General features: G+C 43.0%; 1 protein-coding gene across 3 annotated transcripts in view; it reads left to right on the top strand.

The window, feature by feature from the left end:
* The window catches only part of LOC116979527 (glutenin, high molecular weight subunit PW212-like), a 189,866-nt gene that overhangs the window by 146,406 nt on the left and 20,826 nt on the right, over positions 1 to 22,634 (top strand). For all 3 annotated transcript variants that reach the window (XM_033031057.1, XM_033031059.1, XM_033031058.1), the window contains exons 13-23: positions 7,921 to 7,962; positions 10,303 to 10,426; positions 10,554 to 10,612; positions 11,323 to 11,449; positions 11,575 to 11,606; positions 14,815 to 14,958; positions 15,064 to 15,190; positions 15,316 to 15,347; positions 17,972 to 18,115; positions 18,221 to 18,347; positions 18,473 to 18,504. In XM_033031057.1, coding sequence (XP_032886948.1) covers positions 7,921 to 7,962; positions 10,303 to 10,426; positions 10,554 to 10,612; positions 11,323 to 11,449; positions 11,575 to 11,606; positions 14,815 to 14,958; positions 15,064 to 15,190; positions 15,316 to 15,347; positions 17,972 to 18,115; positions 18,221 to 18,347; positions 18,473 to 18,504 — 990 coding nt within the window. The remainder of the gene's footprint in view (positions 1 to 7,920; positions 7,963 to 10,302; positions 10,427 to 10,553; positions 10,613 to 11,322; positions 11,450 to 11,574; positions 11,607 to 14,814; positions 14,959 to 15,063; positions 15,191 to 15,315; positions 15,348 to 17,971; positions 18,116 to 18,220; positions 18,348 to 18,472; positions 18,505 to 22,634) is intronic.

Genomic DNA, 22,634 nt, shown 5'->3' with positions numbered 1-22,634 from the left:
CAGCATTGTTTTGTTTATTTATGCAATTCCTATTTTACAATTAATCTTCAAGAAAATATAAACTACTGATATCTGCACTTACCAGGAAATTGATGCTAATGTTTTTAAGGTATTATTTAAACTTGCATGCTCACTTAAACATTTTTGAACAATTTTGTTAAGTTTACAAACAGTGCGATATTGAAGTATGTTTCCGCAGTCTGATGAGCAAACTGAGCACCAAAATGGACAAAGAGAACAATATTCTGAAGGTAAGATTGATCCCTGGTTGTACTCGACATAATTAGCTTTTAAATGGTGCCTCTGTTAAATGTCATAGAGTGATACAGTGTGGAAACAGGCCCTTCGGCCCAACATGCCCACACCTACCAACATGTCCCAGCTACACTAGTCCGACCTGGTTGTGTTTGGTCCATATCCCTCCAAACCATGTACCTGTCCAACTGTTTCTTAAACACTGAGATAGTCCCTGCCTCAACTACCTCCTCTGGCAGCTTGTTCCATACACCCACCACCCTCTGTGTGAAAAAGTTACCCATCAGATTCCTATTAAATCTTTTCCACTTCGCCTTAAACCTATGTCCTCTGGTCTTCGATTCACCAACTCTGGGCAAGAGACTCTGCAACTGACTGTCATTTTCAACTTCTTAATTATCCTGTTCCGTTCTCTTGCATGAAAGCAAATTGCCCCAGGAACTTCATGAGTTGAGTATCATGTGCGGAGGAGAATTAACTTGTCGATGATTTGGATCAAGAACCTGCACCAGTCTTGATGCAGGGCTTCAGCCTGAAATTTCACCAATTATTTTCCTTCCACAGATGATGCTTTCCCACTGCGTTCCTCCAACAATTTTTTATTGTTTATTTTTTTGCTCAAATCCCAGCAACTCCAGCCTCCTAGAGTCTCCCTTTTGGATTATTTCTCCACAAGTGACAGTTACACGTCACCTATTCTTTTTCTTCAGAGTTGCTGCCTGACCTGCTTAATTCTCATATGCACCAAAACGGAACAATGACATTTTAACCTGCAACAGCACAACAGTCCTGTAAGCACAGTATTCATCGATAACACAATAAACAAAAAAAACCCAAATACATTAAAAACACTTATTATTGCTAAAAATCATCATGCAACCAGGACAGTTTGTGGTGTTTGTAGTTCTCAAGACTGATGGTTCCTGGAAGGAAGCTGTTCTTGAACGTGAAAGTGACAGTTTCAGACTCCATTACCATCCTCCTGGTGGCAGGGTTGAAATGAGAGCATCCTCTACAATCACCTCTCCTTCAATTAGCACAAATCTCCATGTCCAGTTCACACCATGGATGTAGAATATCTGATCTTCCTCTGGGTTAACGTACCCCACCCATGCTCCACTGAATGGTTTGGTACTGAAATGCATGTTGAGGGACATAGGGAAGGAAATATAGAGAGAGCGAGTTGAAGAGAGAGTTTATTGTCATGTGTCCCTGATAGGACAATGAAATTCTTGCTTTGCTTCAGCACAACAGAACATAGTAGGTATGACTACAAAACAGATCAGTGTGTCCATATACCATTATATAAATATATACACACATGAATAAATAAACTGATAAAGTGCAAATAACAGATTATTGGCTATTAATGTTCAGAGTTTTGTCTGAGCCAAGTTTAATAGCCTGATGGCTGTGGGGAAGTAGCTGTTCCTGAACCTGGTTGTTGCAGTCTTCAGGCTCCTGTACCTTCTACCTGAAGGTAGCAGGGAGATGAGTGTGTGGCCAGGATGGTGTGGGTCGTTGATGATGCTGCCAGCATTTTTGAGGCAGCGACTGCGATAGATCCCCTCGATGGACGGGAGGTCAGAGCCAAATGACAGACTGGGCAGTGTTTACCACTTTTTGTAGTCTTTTGCGCTCCAGGGCGCTCAAGTTGCAGATGCTGGTTTAAATCGAAGGTGGACACAAAATGCTGGAGTAACGCAGTGGGTCAGGCAGCAGAAGGGCCATGACCTGAAACATCACCCATTCCTTCTCTCCAGATGCTTCTTCTTCTTGTGTATGGTGTGAACAGCCTAAAGTTGTAGGATAACGTGTTCTATTTGATCTTATTTGATCGGGCACACCAGGTTGATTGCATTCGTCGAAACAGGGCTAATCACGTGAAGTGTGCAAACCCCCCCCCCCCCCCTCCAGAGATGCTGCCTGACCCGCTGAGTTACTCCAGCATTTTGTGTCTATCTAGGACATATAGATAGTTGACCACTAAGTCTCAGTCAGTACAGTTAAAGTTCCTCTGATCGTTTTTATTACTTAACTGATGAAAAATTAGCTTCTGCATCAAACATCATTTCCATGTGCCCGAACCCTGAAAAACACCTCCAGTATATCCCATCCCATCAGTCACTTTTGTAATTGCCACAAGAACTTTCATCACTAGGCAATGGTTGAAGCTTTGAAGTGTAGGTAGGCTCAGAGTGATCTAGAGAATAGGGTGACGATTCTCCCTCACCTAGTGTAATAATGTTCTGACTTCCTTGGTGACCAATATACTAATATGTGGAGTCCTTGACCTAAGCCTGCCTCTCTACATCACTGGCCTTGCACAGAGAGCAACTGAGATTGCAGAGTCCCAGGGAGAACAATAACAGACCACTTTCCACCTTTGTGTCAAACCCATGTGAAATTCCATATGGGGATAAATAACATTGAAAGGTGTAGCAGGGAAACAGGCCCTTCGACCCACCGAGTTCACACTGACCATTGATCACCCGTTCGTGCTAGTTCTATGTTATCCCACTTTCGCGGCCACTCCCCTACACGCTTGGGTTAAATTACAGAGGCCAATTAACCTACAAACCCGCATGTCTTTGGGATGTGGGAGGAAACGGGAGCACCCGGAGGAAACCACGGTGTCACAGGGAGAACGCGCAAACTCCACACAGACAGCACCCGGGATCAGGATCAAACTGGGGGTCTTTGGTGCTGTGAGGCAGCAGCTATACAGCTGCGCCACAAGCGCGGCCAAGGAGTTTTGTTCCCAAGTAATTTTATTCCTTAATAAATTATATTGTACACCTTGAAGAAATAAAAATGATCATTGCTCTTTTTATAATGTGAATTTTTGTTTTTAAATATTGGTTTTCTTTTCAGTATTATTTAATTCCTACTCATGGATCATAAGTCCAATTTTCTTCATTGTCTTGTGGATTTCAGATTTATCAGGTCACAATGGTTCACTCAATGATGTGTTCAAAATGCGAGGTACCATTGGACAAAGAGAATCTTTTCCTGGATATACCTCTATCTATGTGTTCAGCTAATTCGTTGGAGAAGTTTACGTGTATGGTAAGTTAAACAGTGCAAGACAAATGTGTTAAACATTTGGAGTTTCCCAGCAGTTATGCTTGAAAATGTAATCACTGACCTGCATGAGGTTAGACTTGGCAAAAATCCAAATAGAGTGAGTACCATTGTAATGCAAAGTAACAGATCAGAGATCAGTAGATAGACACAAAATGCTGGAGTAACTCAGCTGGACAGGAGGCATCTGTGGAGAGACGATTCGGGTCGAGATCCTTCTTCAGACTGATGTCAGGGGAGTAGGCGTGACAGGGATAGAATGTAGTCAGAGACAGTAAGACTGGTGGGAGAACTGGGAAGGGGAACGGGATGGAGAGAGAGGGAAAGCAAGGACCATTTGAAGTTCGAGAGGTCAATGTTCATACCGCTGGGGTGTAAGCTACCCAAGCGAAATATGAGGTGCTGTTCATCCAATTTCTGCTGGGCCTCACTCTAACAAAGGAGGAGGCCCAGGACAGAAAGGTCAGTGTGGGAATGGGAGGGGGAGTTAAAGTGTTGAGCAACTGGGAGATCGGGTAGGTTTAGGTGGACTGAGCAGAGGCGATCGTCAAGCCTGCGCTTGGTCTCGCGATCGTTTTGCTGAACACCTTCGCTCAGTCCACCTTAACCTACCTGATCTCTCAGTTGCCCATGAAAGATGAGAACTATTTGCAATTTTTCACAACTTAATGTGTCTTTAAACACCAGCTATAGCATGTTTTAGATACCAGCTATAGCATGTTTTGGACACCAGCTATAGCATGTTTTAGACACCAGCTATAGCATGTTTTAGACACCAGCTATAGCATGTTTTAGAAACCAGCTATAGCATGTTTTGGACACCAGCTATAGCATGTTTTAGACACCAGCTATAGCATGTTTTAGACACCAGCTATAGCATGTTTTAGACCCCAGCTATAGCATGTTTTAGACACCAGCTATAGCATGTTTTAGACACCAGCTATAGCATGTTTTGGACACCAGCTATAGCATGTTTTAGACACCAGCTATAGCATGTTTTAGACACCAGCTATAGCATGTTTTAGACACCAGCTATAGCATGTTTTGGACACCAGCTATAGCATGTTTTAGACACCAGCTATAGCATGTTTTAGACACCAGCTATAGCATGTTTTAGACAATACAAATATCTAAGGCATAGGGTTATACAGTATGTTTTACAGGAAGATCCTTCAACCTATTGTAACTCATCAACGTGGACCAATGTGCCTGCCTGAGATGGTTGCATTTGTTTGGTTAGCTCATATCCTTCAAAACATTTCCAATACACATACCTGAACAAATGCCATTTAAACATTGCAATAGTTCCCATTTCTCCAACTTTCCCCAACAGCTCGGGCTGTATTTCACCACATGCCCCTCAGGTTCTATTTAAATCTAATCCCTCCTGTCTAAAGCCTGTATACTCTAGTTTTAGACTCCCCTACTCTGGGAAGAAGACTGTGACTCTCTACCTTTCCATGCCCCTCATAATTGTCTAAATCTCTCTAAGGTCAGCCCTTAGCCTCCTTTACTCCAGGGAAGACAATCCCATCCTTTTCCCCTGACTCTCAGTCTGAAGAAAAGGGTCAGGGCCCGAAATGTCACCTATTCCTTTTCTCCAGAGATGCTGTCTGACCTGCTGAGTTACTCCAGCTTTTTGTGTCTCTCTAGAATCCCATTCCCTCTTGTCTCACCTTATAATTCCAGCCCTCCAGTCCCTGCAACGCCCTTTACTGCACCACCTCTGGCTTAATCAAAATCTTCCCATATTATGGCAACCAAACTACACACAATACTGTAGCTGTAGTCTCAGCAACTTGTACACCTGAGGCATAATGTCCAATTCTTGTATTCCACGCCTCATGTTTTACACATGTATAGGAACATTTCTATTCTAATCTGTTTCTTTCTTGGTAAAGGAAGATTCCCTTCGAGCGTTTTTGGACGTGGAAAAGATGGAAGGCGACAACAAATGTTATTGTGACGTCTGTGAGGAAAAGACTGAATCAACATCCGTACGTTTTTCAAATTGATCATCCTGGTATTTCTAATTCTTCATTAGCTGTTAAAGGGAGAAGTAATAGAAGCAGGTGACTGGCAGAAAATGATATTAGTTCAAGGTGAAATCAGTTCTTAGCCCTCATTTATTGCTGGTTGTGAACAAATGTCTTCACTGGCAGGGTCTGTGTAACTACAGCATGTAGGTTCATTCATAATATATTCACATAAGTTCATAAGTTATAGGAGCAGCATTAGGCCATTCGGCCCATCAAGTCTACCACCATTCAATCTTGACTAATCTATCTCTCAATCCCATTCTCCTGCCTTTTTGACACCCACTCTAATCAAGAATCTATCAATCTCTGCCTTATAAATATCCATTGACTTGACCTCCACGGCCTTCTGTGGCAATTAATTCCTCGGATTCACCACCTTCTGGCTAAAGGAATTCAATAGACAATAGGTGCAGGAGTAGGCCAGTCGGCCCTTCTAGCCAGCACTGCCATTCAATGTGATCATGGCTGATCATCCCCAATCAGTACCCCGTTCCTGCCTTCTCCCCATATCCCCTGACTCCGCTATCTTTAAGCCCTATCTAGCTCTCCTTTTCTCTTCATTTCCTTCCTAAAGGTCTGTCCTTTTATACTGAGGCGATGGCTTCTGGTCCTAGACTCTCCCACTAGTGGAAATATCCTCTCCACACCCACTCTATCTAGGCCAAGGATGTATAATACAAAGCAGTGGGTGGTTGGGTCATTTGAAATGCAAATATTTATGCAAATTAAGAAATAAATAAAGATGAATCTCCACCTTGCATTTTGCAGAGATATTATTTTAAGAATTTGCCACAAATTCTTACATTTCAACTAAAACGATTTGAATTTGACTACTACTGTATGCGATATAGGAAAATTGAAGATTACATTAGTCTTCCATCAGATTTGGTATTTAAGAAATCCAAGGTAAGATGCTTGTCATTAGTGCTTATATTTTAGTTACAATTAGCAATGAGTTTTAATTTATGGTGCATTCTGCAATATTGCCATTTACACTAGACATTTTTGCTGTGATTTACAAAACCGAAGGAGATTAAAAGCATTCCCTGTAGTAACTATTAGCAACATTCATTTGTTTAAAACACAAACTTTATATTTTCCACATTATCTCACTGAGGTCGCTAACTCTCACTCAATTTCTGTTGCCCTTCCATTCCTTGTTTTTGCTTTATTTGAGATTTTAGCATGTAATATATTATGCAGAAACAAGCTTCAATATTATGCCAAAAAGTTACAGCTTGCAGGTCTTTTGAGTTTTCACTGGGTTTTTAGTTTCGGCATGTTTGGCACGATGTTTGATCTGGGGTCATGTCTGTGGCTCTGATGCATCGAGTGGTAGATAGCTCTAGATACTCTGATCAATCCAGTCTGGCTCCCACAATGATGATACCTAGACAATACAGTCATTATATTCTTCACTTTCACTAAAGCCATGCCAGTCGACAATAGGCAATAGGTGCAGGAGTAGGCTATTTGGCCCTTCGAGCCAGCACCACAAACTCTGGGAGAGGTGATAAAGAACCGACTAGCGTCACCAATGGATTGTGTGGTTACAGGTTTTGGGCTCTGCAGTCTGTGCCTGTGTCAAGGAGTGTTAAAACAGCAAATAGATGGAACTGTGACTTCAAGTAGGCACTTCCCAGCATTAGACAGCTTAATTCCACGATGAACATATATTTCTGGTGTAATACTATTGGCATAGTGTTGGAATCTGTTATACAATGTACATCGGTTTTCCTTTCTAAAAGGAAAAGGATCAAACTGACAGCATGGTGGCACAGGGGTGGAGTGGAGTTGCTGTCTTATAGTGCCAGGGTCCTAGGTGTGACCCTAACTACAGGTGCTGTCTGTCTGTAGTTTGTACGTTCTCCCCGTGACCTGTGTGGGTTTTCTCCAGGAGTTCCGATTTCCTCCCACACTCCAAAAACGTACAGGTTTATAGGTTAATTGGTTTGGTAAAATTGTAACTTGTCCCTAGTGTGTGTAGGATAGTGTTGGTTTGCTGGTCGGCGCTGATTCGATGGGCCGAAGGGCCTGTTCTCATCCGCATTGTTTCTCTAAACTAAACTAAACTGCTTTCAAAATCATATTCTATCAAAAAAACAAAACTGTGTTGAGTTGCTCATATTAAACTCATGCAAGATCAGTAACTGCTGACTGCATCCATCTAAACATTGAAGACAACATAGAAACAGAGAAAATAGGTGCAGGAGTAGGCCATTCGGCCCTTCGAGCCTGCACCGCCATTCAATATGATCATGGCTGATCATCCAACTCAGTATCCTGTACCTGCCTTCTCTCCATACCCCCTGATCCCTTTAGTCACAAGGGTCACATCTAACTCCCTCTTAAATATAGCCAATGAACTGGCCTCAACTACCTTCTGTGGCAGAGAGTTCCACAGATTCACCACACTCTGTGCGACATGATGACATGATCAGCTGCTGTTATCTTTAGTCATCAGAGATGAAGGTCTCCCCTGGTCAGTGCAATCATATTACCAGTAGTTTCGCTGTTTAACAGCAGGTTTGTTTTTGCTTAGGATGACTACAATGAATGGTGCCCAACATTACCAGAGAACAAGGTAGGTAATGCATAAAAGCATTAATTTTGCTGGAGTTTGTCTCAGCTCTGGTGTATCTTTTTTCTGTTATGTGGTTCAATGGCACATTATTGTCACATGTACCTGGGTACAGTTAAACATACAGTTCAGTAATAATCATACTGGAGTACAAGAATGTAAGAATAGCAGATCGCAAAGCTGCCCATTTCTGGTGCCTTCTTGTACCCTTCAAGTTGTGAGTTGTTTAAAAATGTTAGTCTTAACTTGGCCACAAGTGCAGAAAAGATTCACCCGGATGTTACCTAGGCTTGCAGGCTTGAGTTGAGTTGCGTTTCATTTGTTGTCACGTGTACCAAGATACAGTCTTCTTATAGAGTCCACACGCAAGATTAGAAGTTATTCAGCCAGAGCTGAGCACATGTCTCGGCATCTGCATACAATGGTGTCTGTCTTCTCGCTTCTTGTGCGTGGTGGTGGAAAGATTGGTGGAAACAGGGCTGTGAACTGAACGCTCTTTCCTTGACCCCACCGAGATACAGTGAAAAGCTGGGAAGAAACTGTCCTTGAACAGTGAAGTGAAAGTAGATCTCATTCAGCAACACGATTCCCCAGTTAAATAACTGATATCCTGCTCTCTTACAGGAGAATAATTCCCAGAATAACTATTGTGTAAAAGCTACAGATGGAAGACCATGTCCCATTTCAACCATGCAAGGGCAGAAAAGAAATTCAATAAGCCTTGGGTGTTGAAATACACCCGAGAAGCGATAGTCAGGAAATCATTGCAGATACACAATGAAAGGAATCTTCCCTGCTCACATCTCATGATTGCCTCGAAGCCAATAGCTCTGAAGTGGATTAAGACTTCTATCAGCACACTCTCTTCAAATTACTGAGATCTGCCTCCAGCCTCCTACTGTATACTTGTATAAATTTAGCCATTATTCGGAACCACAATCTATTACTCTACATTCATACTAAATCCATGGAATGAAACGTATAACATCCTATTTAGCACAGTGTCTTTGAGATTTAATCTTTACATAGCCTATTCAGATCTTGTAGCTACAAGTTGGCATAGGAACAGTTTATGTAGAAAAAGATCAAAGCATAATCATAAAGGGACATAAAATAAGGACACGGAAAACAAGTTTGAAAAGAGGTGAGGTGTTGACTGACGGGCTTCAAGAAGTGTGGGAATTGGAAACGTTTAATAAGAAAGCTGTGGTTCTGTCGTGGTGCACATCTGCGATAGTTAACTAGGGCAGCCAGCTAGTTGGCATCCAGCCCAGGGAATTACTTCCTATTTGTTGCTGGTGCTGGGCCCATGAGCTGGTTGGTTAATTGGGCAAAGGCTGACTACCAGCTGAGTTTTAGTGAAGCTGACTAGTGGAGACCAGCCTTAGTAACTGGTTATTTGCCTGTGGCCCTCATCTCCCTTTCTGGTGCCCCTCTGATCCCAAGGGGCAGTCAGTTGGTAGATGGCACGTGGAGGAAGGGTGCCACCTGAATTGGCAACAATTTGTCCTTTGCTCCAAGTACAACAATGGTGGCTCTATCGAGTTGTCTATCCAGGGGACCAATTGTCCAACATTGATGTTATCATTCTGTTGAACCACTCGGAAGATTGACAATGATTAGGGAATGAGTAAAAGGTGAATTTGCCTCTGTAAATGGCCCCTAAAGTGTAGGGAGTGAATACGTATGTGGGGTAATCTAGAACTGGTGTGGACAGGTTAACAATGGTCAGCATGGACTCAATGGTGGCCAAGGACACCACGGCCACTCCAGCATCTTCTACATATGTTTTCTGAATTCAACAGAAGCTAATCCAGTACAGGTTGAAGATAGTCAGATGTTTTTAGGAAAAACAACTTGCATTAATCTTGAAGTGCAGCACAGATTTCTTCCACAAACGGCAATATCATAATCATAAAAACTATGTGTGACTGCGCAAGGCTGGTTTATTGGTGAGTGTACATGGTGTCAGGGAAATGGTTTAACAGAATGTCAATGAATGTAACAAGGCAATTTGAGTTTTGGTTTTGAGACATCATTAGTTAATTTGCAGATGACATCAAACTGTAAAAAGAATATGATTAACCTGGAAAGGAAGAAGAAGGGATTCACCAGGATGTTATCTGGGCTTGCAATCTTGAACAATGAAGTGAACAGCAGATACTGTTCAGAAACATTATGCCCCAGTTAAACAACTGATCTTCTTCAGACACATCAGATGCTGGAAGCTTACATAGAGCACGTTGCTGGAGTAATTGTGGATTAGGCAGCATCTCTGGAGGACATGGATAGGCGATGTTTTGTGTCGGGATCCTTCCTTGGTGATATCCTGCTCTCTTTCAGGAGCAACTTGGTTCGCAAAAACGGCGTCATGATACTATGGAAGAAGGACAAGGTTCCGTTCCAACCCAGCAGTTCCAGGGAGGAACATCTAAGGATTGTGGAGGGAGATCAGAGGAAGCTCAAGGTTTGTTGAAACCACGAGGGACAATTCACCCACACGGGACAAGGAACGTGGTTGATCTCTTGTGATTACAATTCTGCGACTTTCAAAATCACTTCTGATGGGTTTTTTCTTTCATTCTCTCCCTTAGATCAGTCAGAACAAGATTCTACACAGCAAAAGTTGAAGAAGCCGAAAATGCTGAACACGGTCTCGAGTTCTATTATCTTTTCTTTGAAATCACATGTAATGCCTTGTCCTTCCCAACTGAAATCACTAGTAATACCTCGTCCTTTTCCCCACAGTAACCAGATCAATAAAAACCATCTTTGCTGGTTTAATTCAATAAGCTTTAAGGAAATATACCCTAGAAATAATAATACCAATAAATCAGTGCAGATACAAAATGTAAAGATTCTTCCCTGACAATATCCCACGATTATCTCAAAGCTAATATACACTAAAGTGGATTAAGACTTGTATCAGCCCAGTCTCAAGCAAATTGCATATCTGGGATAATATGGGATAATGTCCCTATTATCCTCTTTATCATTGTCCAGAGAAACCAGGGAGAAGGTAGGACCACTCAAGGGTAAAGGACAGAATTAGTGCTTGGAGTCTGGGGATGTATCGAGGTACTAAACAAGTTTTTTGTATCTGTTTTCACCAAGAAGAAGGACATGGAGAACAGAGAGATCAGTGTGGACAATATTGATGTGCAAGAGCAGTTGAAGATTGAGGAGAAGTTGTTGACGAGCATTCGGGTGGATGAATCCCCAGGACACCCAGGGATCTATCCCAGGCTACCGAGCGAGCTAAGAGAGGAGATTGCGGGAGCATTGATCTTTGCATCTTCTCCAGCCACAGGCAACAGCAACACTATTCCCTTGTTAAACAACTGATATCCTGCTTTCTTACAGGCGAGTAACGCCCAGAATAACCACAGTTTAGAGGCCATGGAACGAGGGCAAAGTGAGACTTCACCTCTGCAAGGGCAGGAAAAATATTCTGTGAATGATGAAGGGAGAATGACTGAGGCAGCTCCAGGTTTGTTAGAATAATCAGGGACAAATCATCTGCATCAATGCAAGAGACTTGCTTGATTTCATGTGAATGCAATTATGGGGCTTTCATAAACTCTTTTGATGTATTTATATCATTTTATTTTTCAGGTCAGTCAGAGCAAGACTCAACAGTGGACAAGGTATGGAGGCAGAAAATGCTGACCAAGATTCAGGGCCCTTTTACCTTTTTGAAATCCTTTATAGTTCCTGGCCTAATTCATCCTTTCTCCCACAGTTGTCTAACTAATTCAATAAGCCTTGTGGAAATTCCCACCTGAGAAGTGATACTATCAAAAATCATTGCAGATCAGGCAATTGTGGAAATTCAGAGTGTCTCTGAGGATCCTCCAATGCTTCTACTCAGCGGCTGTGTAAAGCATCTTGTCCGGAAATATTACAATCTCGTTTGGGAATTGCTCTGCCCAAGACAAGAAGGCTGCAGAGAGTAGTGCGTTCGGCCGAACGCACTATGGGAACTACACTCGCCCCCCCTGCAGGAACTATACATCAGGAGGTGCAACTCCAGAGCCAATAAAATCATGTGAGACCCCTTCCACCCCTGCAACGGACTGTTCCAGCTGCTACAGTCAGGCAAACGCCTCCGTTGCCATGCTGTGAGAACGGAGAGGTTTAGAAGGAATTTATTCCCAGAGGCCATTAGGTCTGTAAACTCTCCAGGGACGAACTTTACTGAACCACTCTTGCTGCTTTTTTTTAATTTGCTGTTTTTTCCCTTTTTCCTTCCGCCCATATTATTTAATATGGAAAAGAAAATGTGATTCTGTTCCATTCTGTTTGTAGTTTGTTTGTTTGTTTGTCTTTTTGCACAAAGTCCGCGAGCATTGCCACTTCTCATTTCACTGCACATCTCGTATGTGTATGTGACGAATAAACTTGACTTGACTTGACTTGAGATACACAATGAAAGGAATCTTGACTGCTGACCTCCTGGGCATCGTAGTGGCACAGGTGGTAGAGCTGCTGCCTCACAGCATCAGACCCAGGGTCGATCAGTCCTTGGTTGCTGTCTGTATACAGTTTGCACATTCCCCCTGTGACCTTGTGGGTTCCTGCGGGTGCTCTGGCTTTGTCCCACATCCCAAAGACATGTGGGTCTGTAGGTTAATCAGCATCTGTAATGCCCCCAAACTGTAAGGAGTGAATGTTTATACAGGATAACACAGGACTGGCGTAAATGGGTGACCAACAATCAGCATGGACTCGGTGTACCAAAGGCCCGTGTCTGTGCTGCATATTTCAATTCCACAATCAATCAATCCCATGCTTGCTTCATAGTCAATGGCACTAAAGTGGATTAAGACTTCTCTCAGCCCACTCATGTATATTAGAAACATAGAAAATAGGTGCAGGAGTAGGCCATTCGGCCCTTCGAGCCTGCACCGCCATTCAATATGATCATGGCTGATCATCCAACTCAGTATCCTGTACCTGCCTTCTCTCCATACCCCCTGATCCCTTTCGCCACAAGGGCCACATCTAACTCCCTCTTAAATATAGCCAATGAACTGCATTCAACTACATTCTGTGGCAGAGAATTCTAGAGATTCACCACTCTCTGTGTGAAAAATGTTTTCCTCATCTCGATCCTAAAGGAATTCCCCCTTATCCTTAAACTGTGACCCCTTGTTCTGGACCTCCCCAACATCGGGAACAATCTTCCTGCATCTAGTCTGTCCAACCCCTTAAGAATTTTGTAAGTTTCTATAAGATCCCCCCTCAATCTTCTAAATTCTAGCGAGTACAAGCCGAGTCTATCCAGTCTTTCTTTATATGAAAGTCCTGACATCACAGGAATCAGTCTGGTGAACCTTCTCTGTACTCCCTCTATGGCAAGAATGTCTTTCCTCAGATTTGGAGACCAGAACTGTACGCAATACTCCAGGTGTGGTCTCACCAAGACCCTGTACAACTGCAGTAGAACCTCCCTGCTCCTATACTCAAATCCTTTTGATATGAATGCTAACATACCATTCGCTTTCTTCACTGCCTGCTGCACCTGCAGGCCTACTTTTAATGACTGGTGTACCATGACACCCAGGTCTCGCTGCATCTCCCCTTTTCCTAATTGGCCACCATTCAGATAATAGTCTACTCTCCTGTTTTTGCCACCAAAGTGGATAACCTCACATTTATCCACATTATACTGCATCTGCCATGCATTTGCCCACTCACCCAGCCTATCCAAGTCACCTTGCATCCTCCTAGCATCCTCCTCACAGCTAACACTGCCCCCCAGCTTAGTGTCATCCGCAAACTTGGAGATGTTGCATTCAATTCACCCGTCCAAATCAATAATATATATTGTAAATACCTGGGGTCCAAGCACTAAGCCTTGCGGTACCCCTCTAGTCACTGCCTGCCATTCTGAAAAGGACCCGTTTACTCCTACTCTTTGCTTCCTGTCTGTCAGCCAGTTCTCTATCCACATCAATACTGAACCCCCAATACTGTGTGCTTTAAGTTTGTATACTAATCTCTTATGTGGGACCTTGTTGAAAGCCTTCTCAAAGTCCAGATATAACACATCCACTGGTTCTCCCTTATCCACTCTACTAGTTACATCCTCGAAAAATTCTATAAGATTCGTCAGACATGATTTACCTTTCATAAATCCATGCTGACTTTGTCCAATGATTTCACCACTTTCCAAATGTGCTGCTATCCCATCTTTAATAACTGACTAGAAGTTTCCCTGATCAGATATTGCTGATCTTCTGCCGGGCTCCTTCAGTTTTTGTTAACGTTCTTTCCCAAACAATGACTTATTGCATCTTGTATTTGAATCCTTGCAACCAAATTTTGTCTTGCCTGGTTCCGTTTTACTAATCCAGTTCTATCGGGAGCATCTCCATCACTGGATCAGCTTCCTCTAGAATCTCAAACATGTATTTTTGATCTTGTTCATTGTCTATAGGCATGATCATGTTTAACATGTCCAAGTCTCTGCGTGTGCTCTAATGCTCAATTTCCAATTCCTTTCTGAATGACAATTCTTCAGTTGCCTCTGACGGACCTTATATCTGACACACACAGTGGCAAACTGAACCACAATTTCCCTCAGCTAAGCATTACTGACAATGTGAGCAAGCACATAGCTGACAATGTAAATGGTAAATTAAGTGAATAGTTTTGGCAATTACATTTTTTACTTGGGCTTCAATTATGCTTCAGCAATGTGCACAATGTCCTTATTATTCTCTTCATCATTGTCCAGAGAAACCAGGGAGAAGGTAGGACCACTCAAGGGTAAAGGACAGAATTAGTGCTTGGAGTCTGGGGATGTATCGAGGTACTAAACACGTATTTTTGTATCTGTTTTTCACCAAGAAGAAGGACATGGAGAACAGAGAGATCAGTGTGTACAATATTGATGTGCAAAGGCAGTTGAAGATTGAGGAGAAGTTGTTGACGAGCATTCAGGTGGATGAATCCCCAGGACACCCAGGGATCTATCCCAGGCTACCGAGCGAGGTAAGAGAGGAGATTGCGGGAGCATTGATCTTTGCATCTTCTCCAGCCACAGGCAACAGCAACACTATTCCCTTGTTAAACAACTGATATCCTGCTTTCTTACAGGAGAGTAATGCCCAGAATAACCACAGTTTAGAGGCCATGGAACGAGGGCAAAGTGAGACTTCACCTCTGCAAGGGCAGGAAGAATCTTCTGTGAATGGTGAAGGGAAAATGACTGAGGCAGCTCCAGGTTTGTTAGAATAATCGGGGACAAATCATCTGCATCAATGCAAGAGACTTGCTTGATTTCATGTGAATGCAATTATGGGGCTTTCATAAACTCTTTTGATGTGTTTATTTCATTTTATTTTTCAGGTCAGTCAGAGCAAGACTCAACAGTGGACAAGGTATGGAGGCAGAAAATGCTGACCAAGATTCAGGGCCCTTTTACCTTTTTGAAATCCTTTATAGTTCCTGGTCTAATTCATTCTGTCTCCCACAGTAACCTGTTGAATGAAATCCACCTGTGTCTAACTAATTCAATAACCCTTGTGGAAATTCCCACCTGAGAAGTGATACCATCAAAAATCATTGCAGATACACAATGAAAGGAATCTTGACTGCTGACATCCTGGGCATCGTAGTGGCACAGGTGGTAGAGCTGCTGCCTCACAGCATCAGACCCAGGGTTGATCAGTCCTTGGTTGCTGTCTGTATACAGTTTGTACATTCCCCCTGTGACCTTGTGGGTTCCTGCGGGTGCTCTGGCTTTGTCCCACATCCCAAAGACATGTGGGTCTGTAGGTTAATTAGCATCTGTAAATTGCCCCTAAACTGTAAGGAGTGAATGTTTATGCAGGATAACACAAGACTGGCGTAAATGGGTGACCAACAATCAGCATGGACTCGGTGTACCAAAGGCCCGTGTCTGTGCTGCATATTCCAATTCCACAATCAATCAATCCCATGCTTGCTTCATAGTCAATGGCACTAAAGTGGATTAAGACTTCTCTCAGCCCACTCATGTATATTAGAAACATAGAAAATAGGTGCAGGAGTAGGCCATTCGGCCCTTCGAGCCTGCACCGCCATTCAATATGATCATGGCTGATCATCCAACTCAGTATCCTGTACCTGCCTTCTCTCCATACCCCCTGATCCCTTTCGCCACAAGGGCCACATCTAACTCCCTCTTAAATATAGCCAATGAACTGCATTCAACTACATTCTGTGGCAGAGAATTCTAGAGATTCACCACTCTCTGTGTGAAAAATGTTTTCCTCATCTCGATCCTAAAGGAATTCCCCCTTATCCTTAAACTGTGACCCCTTGTTCTGGACCTCCCCAACATCGGGAACAATCTTCCTGCATCTAGTCTGTCCAACCCCTTAAGAATTTTGTAAGTTTCTATAAGATCCCCCCTCAATCTTCTAAATTCTAGCGAGTACAAGCCGAGTCTATCCAGTCTTTCTTTATATGAAAGTCCTGACATCACAGGAATCAGTCTGGTGAACCTTCTCTGTACTCCCTCTATGGCAAGAATGTCTTTCCTCAGATTTGGAGACCAGAACTGTACGCAATACTCCAGGTGTGGTCTCACCAAGACCCTGTACAACTGCAGTAGAACCTCCCTGCTCCTATACTCAAATCCTTTTGATATGAATGCTAACATACCATTCGCTTTCTTCACTGCCTGCTGCACCTGCAGGCCTACTTTTAATGACTGGTGTACCATGACACCCAGGTCTCGCTGCATCTCCCCTTTTCCTAATTGGCCACCATTCAGATAATAGTCTACTCTCCTGTTTTTGCCACCAAAGTGGATAACCTCACATTTATCCACATTATACTGCATCTGCCATGCATTTGCCCACTCACCCAGCCTATCCAAGTCACCTTGCATCCTCCTAGCATCCTCCTCACAGCTAACACTGCCCCCCAGCTTAGTGTCATCCGCAAACTTGGAGATGTTGCATTCAATTCACCCGTCCAAATCAATAATATATATTGTAAATACCTGGGGTCCAAGCACTAAGCCTTGCGGTACCCCACTAGTCACTGCCTGCCATTCTGAAAAGGACCCGTTTACTCCTACTCTTTGCTTCCTGTCTGTCAGCCAGTTCTCTATCCACATCAATACTGAACCCCCAATACTGTGTGCTTTAAGTTTGTATACTAATCTCTTATGTGGGACCTTGTTGAAAGCCTTCTCAAAGTCCAGATATAACACATCCACTGGTTCTCCCTTATCCACTCTACTAGTTACATCCTCGAAAAATTCTATAAGATTCGTCAGACATGATTTACCTTTCATAAATCCATGCTGACTTTGTCCAATGATTTCACCACTTTCCAAATGTGCTGCTATCCCATCTTTAATAACTGACTAGCAGCTTCCCTGATCAGATATTGCTGATCTTCTGCCGGGCTCCTTCAGTTTTTGTTAACGTTCTTTCCCAAACAATGACTTATTGCATCTTGTATTTGAATCCTTGCAACCAAATTTTGTCTTGCCTGGTTCCGTTTTACTAATCCAGTTCTATCGGGAGCATCTCCATCACTGGATCAGCTTCCTCTAGAATCTCAAACATGTATTCTTGATCTTGTTCACTGTCTATAGGCATGATCATGTTTAACATGTCCAAGTCTCTGCGTGTGCTCTAATGCTCAATTTCTACTTCCTTTCTGAATGACAATTCTTCAATTGCCTCTGACGGACCTTATATCTGACACACACAGTGGCAAACTGAACCACAATTTCCCTCAGCTAAGCATTACTGACAATGTGAGCAAGCACATAGCTGACAATGTAAATGGTAAATTAAGTGAATAGTTTTGGCAATTACATTTTTTACTTGGGCTTCAATTATGCTTCAGCAATGTGCACAATGTCCTTATTATTCTCTTCATCATTGTCCAGAGAAACCAGGGAGAAGGTAGGACCACTCAAGGGTAAAGGACAGAATTAGTGCTTGGAGTCTGGGGATGTATCGAGGTACTAAACAAGTTTTTTGTATCTGTTTTCACCAAGAAGAAGGACATGGAGAACAGAGAGATCAGTGTGGACAATATTGATGTGCAAGAGCAGTTGAAGATTGAGGAGAAGTTGTTGACGAGCATTCAGGTGGATGAATCCCCAGGACACCCAGGGATCTATCCCAGGCTACCGAGCGAGGTAAGAGAGGAGATTGCGGGAGCATTGATCTTTGCATCTTCTCCAGCCACAGGCAACAGCAACACTATTCCCTTGTTAAACAACTGATATCCTGCTTTCTTACAGGAGAGTAACGCCCAGAATAACCACAGTTTAGAGGCCATGGAACGAGGGCAAAGTGAGACTTCACCTCTGCAAGGGCAGGAAGAATCTTCTGTAAATGGTGAAGGGAAAATGACTGAGGCAGCTCCAGGTTTGTTAGAATAATCGGGGACAAATCATCTGCATCAATGCAAGAGACTTGCTTGATTTCATGTGAATGCAATTATGGGGCTTTCATAAACTCTTTTGATGTGTTTATTTCATTTTATTTTTCAGGTCAGTCAGAGCAAGACTCAACAGTGGACAAGGTATGGAGGCAGAAAATGCTGACCAAGATTCAGGGCCCTTTTACCTTTTTGAAATCCTTTATAGTTCCTGGTCTAATTCATTCTGTCTCCCACAGTAACCTGTTGAATGAAATCCACCTGTGTCTAACTAATTCAATAAGCCTTGTGGAAATTCCCACCTGAGAAGTGATACCATCAAAAATCATTGCAGATACACAATGAAAGGAATCTTGACTGCTGACATCCTGGGCATCATAGTGGCACAGGTGGTAGAGCTGCTGCCTCACAGCATCAGACCCAGGGTCGATCAGTCCTTGGTTGCTGTCTGTATACAGTTTGTACATTCCCCCTGTGACCTTGTGGGTTCCTGCGGGTGCTCTGGCTTTGTCCCACATCCCAAAGACATGTGGGTCTGTAGGTTAATTAGCATCTGTAAATTGCCCCTAAACTGTAAGGAGTGAATATTTATGCAGGATAACATAAGACTGGCGTAAATGGGTGACCAACATTCAGCATGGACTCGGTGTACCAAAGGCCCGTGTCTGTGCTGCATATTTCAATTCCACAATCAATCAATCCCATGCTTGCTTCATAGTCAATGGCACTAAAGTGGATTAAGGCTTCTCTCAGCCCACTCATGTATATTAGAAACATAGAAAATAGGTGCAGGAGTAGGCCATTCGGCCCTTTGAGCCTGCACCGCCATTCAATATGATCATGGCTGATCATCCAACTCAGTATCCTGTACCTGCCTTCTCTCCATACCCCCTGATCCCTTTCGCCACAAGGGCCACATCTAACTCCCTCTTAAATATAGCCAATGAACTGCATTCAACTACATTCTGTGGCAGAGAATTCCAGAGATTCACCACTCACTGTGTGAAAAATGTTTTCCTCATCTCGGTCCTAAAGGAATTCCCCCTTATCCTTAAACTGTGACCCCTTGTTCTGGACCTCCCCAACATCGGGAACAATCTTCCTGCATCTAGCCTGTCCAACCCCTTAAGAATTTTGTAAGTTTCTATAAGATCCCCCCTCAATCTTCTAAATTCTAGCGAGTACAAGCCGAGTCTATCCAGTCTTTCTTTATATGAAAGTCCTGACATCACAGGAATCAGTCTGGTGAACCTTCTCTGTATTCCCTCTATGGCAAGAATGTCTTTCCTCAGATTTGGAGAGCAGAACTGTACGCAATAATCCAGGTGTGGTCTCACCAAGACCCTGTACAACTACAGTAGAACTTCCCTGCTCCTATACTCAAATCCTTTTGATATGAATGCTAACATACCATTCGCTTTCTTCACTACCTGCTGCACCTGCATGCCTACTTTTAATGACTGGTGGATCGTGACACCCAGGTCTCGTTGCATCTCCCCTTTTCCTAATTGGCCACCATTCAGATAATAGTCTACTCTCCTGTTTTTGCCACCAAAGTGGATAACCTCACATTTATCCACATTATACTGCATCTGCCATGCATTTGCCCACTCACCCAGCCTATCCAAGTCACCTTGCATCCTCCTAGCATCCTCCTCTCAGCTAACACTGCCCCCCAGCTTAGTGTCATCCGCAAACTTGGAGATGTTGCATTCAATTCCCTCGTCCAAATCATTAATATATATTGTAAATACCTGGGGTCCAAGCACTAAGCCTTGCGGTACCCCACTAGTCACTGCCTGCCATTCTGAAAAGGACCCTACTCCTACTCTTTGCTTCCTGTCTGCCAGCCAGTTCTCTATCCACATCAATACTGAACCCCCAATACCATGTACTTTAAGTTTGTATACTAATCTCTTATGTGGGACCTTGTTGAAAGCCTTCTGAAAGTCCAGATATAACACATCCACTGGTTCTCCCTTATCCCCTCTACTAGTTACATCCTCGAAAAATTATATAAGATTCGTCAGACATGATTTACCTTTCATAAATCCATGCTGACTTTGTCCAATGATTTCACCACTTTCCAAATGTGCTGCTATCCCATCTTTAATAACTGACTAGCAGCTTCCCTGATCAGATATTGCTGATCTTCTGCCGGGCTCCTTCAGTTTTTGTTAACGTTCTTTCCCAAACAATGACTTATTGCATCTTGTATTTGAATCCTTGCAACCAAATTTTGTCTTGCCTGGTTCCGTTTTACTAATCCAGTTCTATCGGGAGCATCTCCATCACTGGATCAGCTTCCTCTAGAATCTCAAACATGTATTCTTGATCTTGTTCACTGTCTATAGGCATGATCATGTTTAACATGTCCAAGTCTCTGCGTGTGCTCTAATGCTCAATTTCCTACTTCCTTTCTGAATGACAATTCTTCAGTTGCCTCTGACGGACCTTATATCTGACACACACAGTGGCAAACTGAACCACAATTTCCCTCAGCTAAGCATTACTGACAATGTGAGCAAGCACATAGCTGACAATGTAAATGGTAAATTAAGTGAATAGTTTTGGCAATTACATTTTTTACTTGGGCTTCAATTATGCTTCAGCAATGTGCACAATGTCCTTATTATTCTCTTTATCATTGTCCAGAGAAACCAGGGAGAAGGTAGGACCACTCAAGGGTAAAGGACAGAATTAGTGCTTGGAGTCTGGGGATGTATCGAGGTACTAAACACGTTTTTTGTATCTGTGTTTCACCAAGAAGAAGGACATGGAGAACAGAGAGATCAGTGTGTACAATATTGATGTGCAAGAGCAGTTGAAGATTGAGGAGAAGTTGTTGACGAGCATTCAGGTGGATGAATCCCCAGGACACCCAGGGATCTATCCCAGGCTACCGAGCGAGGTAAGAGAGGAGATTGCGGGAGCATTGATCTTTGCATCTTCTCCAGCCACAGGCAACAGCAACACTATTCCCTTGTTAAACAACTGATATCCTGCTTTCTTACAGGAGAGTAATGCCCAGAATAACCACAGTTTAGAGGCCATGGAACGAGGGCAAAGTGAGACTTCACCTCTCCAAGGGCAGGAAAAATATTATTTGAATGGTGAAGGGAAAATGACTGAGGAAGCTCCAGGTTTGTTAGAATAATCGGGGAGAAATCATCTGCATCAATGCAAGAGACTTGCTTGATTTCATGTGAATGCAATTATGGGGCTTTCATAAACTCTTTTGATGTGTTTATTTCATTTTATTTTTCAGGTCAGTCAGAGCAAGACTCAACAGTGGACAAGGTATGGAGGCAGAAAATGCTGACCAAGATTCAGGGCTCTTTTACCTTTTTGAAATCCTTTATAGTTCCTGGTCTAATTCATCCTTTCTCCCACAGTAGTCTAACTAATTCAATAAGCCTTGTGGAAATTCCCACCTGAGAAGTGATACCATCAAAAATGATTGCAGATACACAATGAAAGGAATCTTGACTGCTGACATCCTGGGCATCATAGTGGCACAGGTGGTAGAGCTGCTGCCTCACAGCATCAGACCCAGGGTCGATCAGTCCTTGGTTGCTGTCTGTATACAGTTTGTACATTCCCCCTGTGACCTTGTGGGTTCCTGCGGGTGCTCTGGCTTTGTCCCACATCCCAAAGACATGTGGGTCTGTAGGTTAATTAGCATCTGTAAATTGCCCCTAAACTGTAAGGAGTGAATGTTTATACAGGATAACACAAGACTGGCGTAAATGGGTGACCAACATTCAGCATGGACTCGGTGTACCAAAGGCCCGTGTCTGTGCTGCATATTTCAATTCCACAATCAATCAATCCCATGCTTGCTTCATAGTCAATGGCACTAAAGTGGATTAAGACTTCTCTCAGCCCACTCTCATGTATATTGCTGATCTGCTGCCGGGCTCCTTCAGTTTTTGTTAACGTTCTATCCCAAACAATGACTTATTGCATCTTGTATTTGAATCCTTGCAACCAAATTTTGTCTTGCCTGGTTCCGTTTTACTAATCCAGTTCTATCGGGAGCATCTCCATCACTGGATCAGCTTCCTCTAGAATCTCAAAGATGTATTATTAATCTTCTTCCTTGTCTATAGACATGATCATGCCTGTTGTTTCTGCATGCATGTTAATGCTCAATTTCTACCTCTCCTCGAGTGCCTCTGATGGGCCACATGTGTGAAATACAATGGCAAAATGAACCACAATTTCCTTCAGCTAAGCATTAGGGCCCGATCTGGTGATATGAATGGTAAATT

Source organism: Amblyraja radiata, chromosome 13 (genome assembly GCF_010909765.2).
Source record: "Amblyraja radiata isolate CabotCenter1 chromosome 13, sAmbRad1.1.pri, whole genome shotgun sequence".
In the NCBI taxonomy this organism is placed as follows: domain Eukaryota; kingdom Metazoa; phylum Chordata; class Chondrichthyes; order Rajiformes; family Rajidae; genus Amblyraja; species Amblyraja radiata.
Note: the sequence above shows the minus strand (reverse complement) of the source record. Positions and strands in the feature narration are given on the sequence as shown.